This window comes from Dermacentor variabilis, chromosome 8 (genome assembly GCF_050947875.1).
Source record: "Dermacentor variabilis isolate Ectoservices chromosome 8, ASM5094787v1, whole genome shotgun sequence".
Lineage (NCBI taxonomy): Eukaryota > Metazoa > Arthropoda > Arachnida > Ixodida > Ixodidae > Dermacentor > Dermacentor variabilis.
Genome location: NC_134575.1, coordinates 35181712 through 35190242, shown reverse-complemented (window position 1 = coordinate 35190242; position 8531 = coordinate 35181712). Strand labels below are relative to the sequence as shown.

General features: G+C 48.5%; 1 protein-coding gene across 8 annotated transcripts in view; it reads left to right on the top strand.

Moving 5' to 3' along the window:
* Positions 1-139: 139 nt before the first annotated feature.
* Positions 140-8531, top strand: part of Usp7 (Ubiquitin-specific protease 7) — a 60888-nt gene continuing 52496 nt past the window's right edge. For 6 of the 8 annotated variants that reach the window (XM_075701778.1, XM_075701774.1, XM_075701779.1 and 3 more), the window contains exons 1-2: positions 558-916; positions 7513-7882. In XM_075701778.1, the coding sequence (XP_075557893.1) occupies positions 838-916; positions 7513-7882 (449 nt within the window). In that variant the 5' untranslated portion in view covers positions 558-837. Of the gene's footprint in view, positions 431-557; positions 917-7512; positions 7883-8531 lie in introns of those variants that run through there. The other 2 variants (XM_075701776.1, XM_075701773.1) reach the window with 2 other exon arrangements.

Sequence of the window (8531 nt, the reverse complement as noted above, 5' to 3'; positions counted from 1 at the left end):
ATGCGCTGATGGGAGGACAGAGTATTTCTGAAAGCAAACTTTATTTTAAGCACGCGCATATTGCAGCGAAAGTAATCGCAGTGAATTTCCTTCGCTCACGGTCACTCCGCAGTCGCGGTGTGTATGCGTGCGTGAAACATTTCGGAACAACTCGCGGTTGTTGCGCAGTTCAGGTTCGCGCATTCGCCCGTTCGTTATCTGTCATTTTGCCAGCTGGCTTTTGAAAAGAAAACTTGGCATTCAAACGACGCGCAGTCAAAGGAGATCTTGGCGGGCACGTCATCGCAGGGCCAGGCATATGCTGCGAAAGGAGCGCTTCACCCAACCCTCGACTTCGCGTTCGTCCTGCCCTGGCCCATTCGCACGATGTACGCAGCCCTTTGCAACGTTCTCGCCGTAGTCGACGCGGAGGGGGCCGACCCAGGAATAAGTAAGTTCAGTGGCGTCCCCATCACCACTATATACGCTCTTTCTTTTTTTCTCCCTCTGTCTCTTTACCCCCCGTTTACGGATCGCAACATACTTCCAGTGGGCTTATGTAAGCTTTCCCAGCGTGCTCCGCGCCACTGCTCCCTCTGCTTTCCACCATCTTGTTTACTCTGATGTACCGTGCGGAGTCAGCTTGCGCAGCGCAGCCCCCAAGTACAGCAGTTTGTCGTTGGATGGTTTCCCCTGTCTGGGGGGCTGACACCAGCAGACATTGGGCGGATTGCAAGCAAGCACGTCAAAGTGACCGTGTCCGGCAAAAACTCCCTGGCGCCTGGCAAAGAACGCGCGAACAGCTCGGCCCGATCTAAACGAACGCGTGAAAGCAGCAGCTCTGCCGTCGAACTCACTATGAACAACGCTCTGAGCCCCAATGACAAAGACAACAATCACGCAGACCTCCCCGAGGCTATGGATACACAAGAAGGTGGTATGAGTTCTCCAAACTACCCTTTTATCTGTTCGTTTCCGTCGCCGAAAGTCGGGCGTGCTGCGCCGCCGTGGTGTGTGTGTCTCTCTATTCAACTCCCCGGGCTGCGCGACTTTCTCTAGCGCTGTGCTAGCGGTAGTGTGTGTTCGGGCAATTGCGGCGACGTCGAAAGTGATGACGGCTGCGCGAGCTCGTGGACGTGGAAGAAAGAGAAAAAAAAAGAAAGATTAGCTCCGAGCGCAACGTCGCCGTCGCATCCGTAGACGGCTTTTCTTTTGACGTATCATTGCCGGTTGCGCTGGCTCGCTGCCGGGACCCTTAGGCCTAGGTTAGGCCTAAGTTGTCACCGATTTCGCCGGGGAAGACCCCGTGTCGTGAAACGGGCCGGCGAGGTGCCGTTATGCGAGCGCGTCGGGATCGGGACCCTGCAAAGGCTCGGACAACCGCGCCTACGTTACGGCGTTCGTCAGTGATACGACGGCGATGATGAAAAGTGTGCGACGGCGCGGTTCCTCTTTTTTTGCGGTCGGTTTTCTTTTTTCTTCAACTGGCGGCCGCCGCTTCGTTGGATGGGGAGAAAAAAAAATAACGTAAAAAAAAATAACGGTAGTAGTGTTGGGCGCAGCACCCAGCTGTGCCCGGCGTCGTCGGTGAAAAGTCGGGAAAAGGAACAGAAGCGCGCTTAAGCGAAACGTTCGGCGTCCGAAGACGGTTGCTCACGGGAAGGCGAGAGCCGCCAAAGCGAAAACGGGTGTGTAGCGGCCGAATGCTCGTGCCCTGGGTTTGCAGTAGGCGGCCGCACGAGGACAATCGGCCACCCAACCCGAGCTTTGCTACGAAAGCCGCCTCGTGAAAGAGAAAAACGAAAGGAATATAAAAAAAAAAGGGGGCGAGCAACACCGTGGCGCTTTTGCGAAGCACGCCCTGTGTTAGCGAGCCATCGGTCGGGACCGTGAAGCGGGACGAAAGTCGAGGAAAATTTTTTTTTTTTGCTAGCAGCGAGCCCCGGGTTTTCGCTGCCGCTTCGATGAACGGACCGGTGCCGTGACAGTCAATCGGGCGATGACAGGAGCAGCCGAACGTAAGCTGCGAGCGTTGATGCGTGCGTCGCCTTTCTGCTTCTTTCCTTACTATTATTATTATTATTTTTTTTTGCCCGAAAGCCCACCCCCGCCGCTTGTCGCTTCCTCCGAGCCCCCGCTCCGCAGTTTCGATTAGGCAACCGGACCCCCCCGCAAACCCGCTGCCTGCCTAAACGCCTGTGTGGGTGTGGGTGTTTGTGGTTGGCGTGAGTTGTCCGCGTCAGGTTTAGCGCAATGATTGTGTGTCGGGATAGTAAGTTACCGTGCGGCCTTGCAGCGATATGTCTCCTAACCCTTTCTCGGGAGCCGCTTGGCGTGGTCGGTCCGTTAATTGCCGGAATTGGGCCGAGGACCGTGGCGTCGACGCAGGGACTTGGCCTAAAAAAAATTGTTCCGCCATGCTTTTTCGTTCGGTCCGCTAATCTAGCATAGTCGTGACAGTTTGACCAGCAAACGCAATCCTGTATGCATGTAGGACTGTTCCAAGAAAACCGGTAGCTCTCTGTTGACAAGCGCTCAAACCTCATCTGGTGCCCACCTTTTGCTGTGTCTTGAGATACAGAGGGGAAGTGGTCGATGATTCAAAGTTAGTTTTAAGCGTGCGTCCTTTAAACTGAAAGATGTAAGCCTGACACTCATGTGAACACAGTTCTTTTTGTGTGCCATTTAAGCGATGAGGGTTTGGTTTTATGTTTAGAAGCTGTCTACTCGGACGTGGTTGTGTGTACGTATGGGCTTGCCGAAACGTGCACAGTTCCTGCTATTAGTTTCCTGTCATGGCTAGACTTTAGGGTCGCTATTTTGTAGCGCTGCCTTTCTCAATGCCAATGCCATTTCGTGTGCGTGAGTGGCCAAATTTCACACTCCGCCAGGGGTGGGGTGTCGCTTGACTACTCGCGAGCGCACGAGGCGCCGAAAGGCATTAGCATCGAGGGGAAAAGGCATTTCTACAAAGACTGTTTCCTCAAATCGGCCTGCGGTTGGGTCACGTCTCTTAGTCCCTCACTTATTTGATAATGCCGTGCAATTGTGGCCTGCAGAACTGCTGGCGCTCCTCGTCGTACTGTACAGAGCAGTCTTGCTTGAGCAGCCACATCAACTTGCATTTGTCGCCTCTTTCGCCTGGCGACCCAAGTTGTACACTAGCTGGGCCACGAGGCATATGCTGGCTGAACAGACATGGGCCAGTATGTGCCCAGAGGGATAACTTGCCGCCGTCTTGTCTAGGAGACAACTTGGGTCTCTAGGTGTGTGCCCGAACAAACGTTGGCACTGCGTGTGTGATACTGGTATGTGCCCATCCTTGGTCGTTTGCCCAGAATGGATTTGCCAAGGTGCCGCAAGGCAGATGTAGCCTTAAATATGTTAGAGCGATAGCGCTTCATCTACAACAGACACCTCCACGTTTAGTGGGGCCACTTGACGGAGAGCCGTTGCAATGAAGTTGCAGTCGGAATACTACAGATACTACAGAGTTTGAACGGGTGCAGTGATTAAAAGGAGGTATGCTGTGTCGTGGTATCATTTTACATTCTAGTTGGCAACGGGATTGCCACTTGGCGTGTGTGTGTGTGCGCATTGGCAATACAGTGTATTACTGTGTTGCTTCATTGCTATTCGCATTAACGCCAACATTCATTGTGAGATGGGTTCTGCAAAATTTTTTGTTTAAAGAAAACGCCTATTCTTGGTTGGAGCAAATGAAGTGCAATGACGGCGAACTAGTTGAGGAGAAAAAGCATGGCTAGTGAGGAGGGTACCTTGTAACCATCCGTGGCTTTGTTAACATGAGACACTTCACTTACATTGCGGCGCAATTGTTTTACTGTAGTTGCAGCGTACAAAATTTGCAGGAACTGTTTCAGGCACCCTTTAACCAACTTTTGTGTGGTAGCGCAACCGGTACGTGGGGTTTAACCTTTGTGAACCATTTCTCAAAATGCAGAAAGTGACCAAGAAACTCTTGTACGTGTCGACTCTGGCATAGAAAGCTTTGTGCACTGGTCCCTAGATAGGTTGATTCGAGCATAACACGAAAAGTACTTTGGAATGTTGCGTCACCAATTTTTCGATGAATAAACACTTGTTTACATTAGCATTGAGTAACTAGCATTAACTAGCTACAACATGAAAACTGACTACGGTACACTGTGGTAGATGCGAGTTTTATTCAGATAGAACAATCGCACATATGTTAGGGTGGAGATGTTGGGTAGGTTTGCTTGCCTGCAAAATCTGTTCGGGACACTTAAAAGAACGATAGTTGACGATAACCTCCAGAATGGAACGGTGACAGCCAGAATGGAATGGAAAATTTACAGCTGTCCATATGAAAGAGAATTTGTGTAGACGCACCAGCCAATGACATTCCTTCATTACTCTGTCACGGAGCAAGCTTGTTTCAGTAATCGGCACTCCCTGCTGGGCACTATTGTGGAACTGAGATAAGATGTAGTGCAGTTCTGTTTGAAAAGCTTGCATTGAATTCTCATGCTCCATTTCACACTTAGCAGGCGACGCTGCATAGGCTTGCAAGTAGTGTAATCATCAAACGGAAATATTGTCATGTCGTCCAGTGTACTGTATCGCAAAGCTACAAAGGAAACCCAAGCTTTTGTGATGCACGAACTTGTATTTCGGACGTAGAATCTCGCAGCGAGGCTGCTCTGTATTGGAGCATCTGAAACTAGGTGTTTTACATAGTCTATTTGTACTTGCAGTTGGCTTTTTAATACTCTGTCCATAATACCTGTACATTATGTGACATTCAATCTAAAAAGAAAAAAAAAACATAGGTGTATGCTAGTAGGCAGAAAAATACGAGTAGCCAACAACCAGCTGAACAGCAAATGCGGTTTACATTTTGCAAAATCTCTCATTTGATACCTGTACGTTTCGTGATCCGAGTTTATCAGGTGGTCAAATTATTCCAATCAACTGATGTCCAGACAGAAAACCAGCACTTGTGATTACTTGTGCATGAATAAAAAAATGTTAAACTTCGTAATAACACAGTTGCGGTCAGAATGCTGCGTTTGAACTATCACGATGCTATAGCTGGTGAAGAAATTTCGATGTGGCAAGTCTCCTGCGTGTTTGAGTGCGACGTTGGCAGTAGAAGAATTTGTTGACGGAAGAAGTGGCCAGACTTATTTTCGCTGCTGTTCTCGGTACCACCATTGCCATAGTGGTTGCTGGTACTTCGTGTGTACTGGATGGCAGCTGTCGTTGGTGGCAAGGTTCTCTCTCCCCTTTTTTTTGCATTTGCCAAATTTTATGGCAAATTGGCGTATGCTATGCAATGTGTGGTGTGGCTCGGCGGCTGTGACCATGGTCCTTCGATCCCGATTACAACTTTTCAGGGCTCAACTCTTTGCCACGGCGGCCGCAATATGACGGCAGCAAAAACTCTAGTGTGCCGTGCTATTTGTACACTTCTTTTAACTCTTGAATGAGAAGACATATAAATTCCCCCCCCCCCCCAAAATACATTTCTTTTTATCGAAATGTGCAAGACACATGGGTAAACATAACAATGAGGGAAAATATTGAAAACTGTAAGTGGCCTTCACCCCAAGCCACCTGTGGCTTTTGTTTACAATTTTTCCAGACAGCTGTTGTCATGTGAACCATACGTGTACATATCATTTGCTTTACGGGTTGACCATAAACTAAGAGATAATGGAGATTTGACCAATTGGGGAGTTGCTTATTATTAGGAACAGAACAACAGTGGAATAGGAGCTCGATGAAAGTCAAATTAGCTGCATGTGTGCTGTTAACTAGGAATTGCCCTGAGTACTTGTCGGGCATAGTTAACTGGCTCTTGCTTTGTTTTGTGGTAAGCTGGTGCTTGATCTGTGGCACCGTCTTCAATATAACTTCGTAGTAACCCTCCGCAGTTTTGAACATTTACCACACCTTGCGATCATTCTTGTTGAGAACTAGGATGCATTTTGGAAAGAGATAAAGGTCGCTCAACAGATGAACCCTTTAAGGTGCTGTGCACACATTTGTGTGCGACAAGATTAGTACATCAGCAGTGAAAGCATTGATGAAAGTAGACATTTAATGTTGTCTCGTACATCTTGAAATACTTGTAATCGGAATTGTGCTGCAGGTTTGAATGACTTGTCCAAAATGTTTTACTAAAATGAGTGGGAAGGTAGACAGATGGCTGGTTGTTCTTCCTTGGTGGATGTCGTGTGTAGCGGGTTGACTTCCATTGTTTTTTGCAATGTGTTGCACCAGGCATAATCTTCAAGTGGCTGGTTAGGCGCTTCTCAAGCCTGCTAGACTGCACGAATATTCTTTCACCAACTTGAGAGCCTGGTTGCAAACTAGCTTTCAAAGAATGAATGACTGCCATGTCAGTAGCTTTTCGAAAACGCAAAATAAATGGTTGCTGAAAAAGGATGTGGCGAAAAGTCTGAAGTTGTAGAGAAAGTAAGAAAAAATGCTTCTGAAGGACCTGTGTGCCTTAGGCACATGTAAAAGGAAGACATCAGTTTGCAGCATCAGAAATAAAACTGCTACACGACGACACCGCCAGAGACACTAAATAACAGACCACAAGCAAGGATTAATGCTAAATTTTGCTAAATGCAAAAGTGCCTATGCACCGTGCGTTTGGTGCACGTTACGGAACCACAGGTAGCCAAATTAATCCAGAGTTCCCCACCACAGCGTGCCTCATAATCGTATTGTGGTTTTGGAACGTAATACCCCGGAATTTCATTTAATGTAGCAGAAGTGACCCCACTGTTTAGTTGACAGCCCTTTGAATCAAACACCAGTAGAAGACGTGCTCTGTGACGGTGATGCCTGGTCTCCTGACCAGGGAAAAATTGGAGGCATTAATAAAGTCAGCATTGACAAATGAAAACATTAGCATGTTTTTCAAAATGCTTGCTAGTCTCGTTTACAACATTTGTGCGTGTTTTTCTGATGCCTGCGCCTTCCCTAGGATGTTACAGACGGCCATGTAATGATCTTGCAGCAGTTGCATTCATAGGTGGGCCCCATCCTTTATAGTACTTAATGCTGTTTCATTTCACTAGCCACTATTTTTACTTGGCCCATTTGTTATTTATAATCCTATGGAGATAACAGAAAATGAAGGCAGTAAAAGCATAGGGGAAGTGGTTTAATTGAAACAAGGAAAGGGACATGACTGGTCACAAAGACAACTTGCTGCATGTGGATGCTTGACCATCATCTTCCAAATTATGCGTGGAGGGCTTCACCAATTAATCTACCATGGCAGCCATCCTACTTTCAACTTTTTTGAGTGTTTGTGTGTGTGTGTTCGTGAGAGAGAGGGGGGGGGGGCTATCATGGGACTGCTAGCCAGCATTGTTTTCGGACGTGGCGATAGACGTGGAACAGCTTCGAACCCCCTCATTCTTCTTGCTGGCCCTTTTGTGCACTTTGCGAATGTGCTTGGCGTGTTTCCAGTGGGCGTGCCTTTTTGCCTTCATTTGGTGACGTCTGTTTCCTCCTCTGCACTTGCAGACGACCACGTGGCAGTCCAGCAGCAGCCGCCTCCTCCGCAGCCACAGCCACAGCCGCCCCCCTTAGCGGCAGCTCCGCCACCGCCCCCGGCACCTGTGGCTGCACCCGACGGGCAGCAGCAGCAGCAGCAACAGCAGCAGCACGCCTTCAACGCCGTAGCTAACTTGGCACAGGCCGGAGCAGACGACGACCCAATGGGTGGGGGTGGTGGTGGGGGGGGTGGGACACGACCGATGGAGCCCGCGGAGGAGCCTATGGAAGAGGAAGATGAGGCTCGATCGGAGGCTACATTTCGCTTCGTTGTCCCAGAGTTCTCTCGCCTCAAGGAGTCCCTGCTCAGCCCACCCACCTATGTGCGCAACTTGCCGTGGTAAGTTCCGTGCAATGTCCGGACCATACTGCATGCTTGGGAGCAGAAGGAAAGAGGAACCTCTCTTGTCAGGTGGCCCACCACTTTGTGTGCCTCGTGTGTACACATAAAGTACTGCAGTAGGTTGAAATTCAATCCAAGTTTTCCTCTACGCCGTCTTGCATGAACCCTTGTTGCCTTCGAAGTTTGGTTGCTGTAGTTATAACCCAACAGCAGTTCCAACAAAATGTATCGTAAAGCAGATGCATGAGGTTGGAGAATGCAAAACTGCACAGCAGTATCGACATGCAAAAAACTGAATGAATGCAAAAAGTTGGTTCAATTCTGGCTTGATACCCTGCCTGCCAACCCTCTTGAATGTTCTCCGTGCTTGCTGCTGCTTGTATGTTTGGCATCTTAAGTTAAACCAAAGTGCACATAAGGTGTGTTCTTGGCAAACTTTTCTAATGCATTCTGTTGTCTTCCTCGCCACTTGCTGTTTCTAGTCCTTGGAACTTTTACCCAATTTAATGTTTAGAAGTTGGCAGGTATGTAAGCATTTGACTTCTGGAACATACTGCAGGAGTGTCCGTTTTCGGCTAAAACCCGATAACTCCAGATTTTTTGCAATCCAAGTAAGTTCTGTAAAAATTGGGTTGAACCAGGTTCC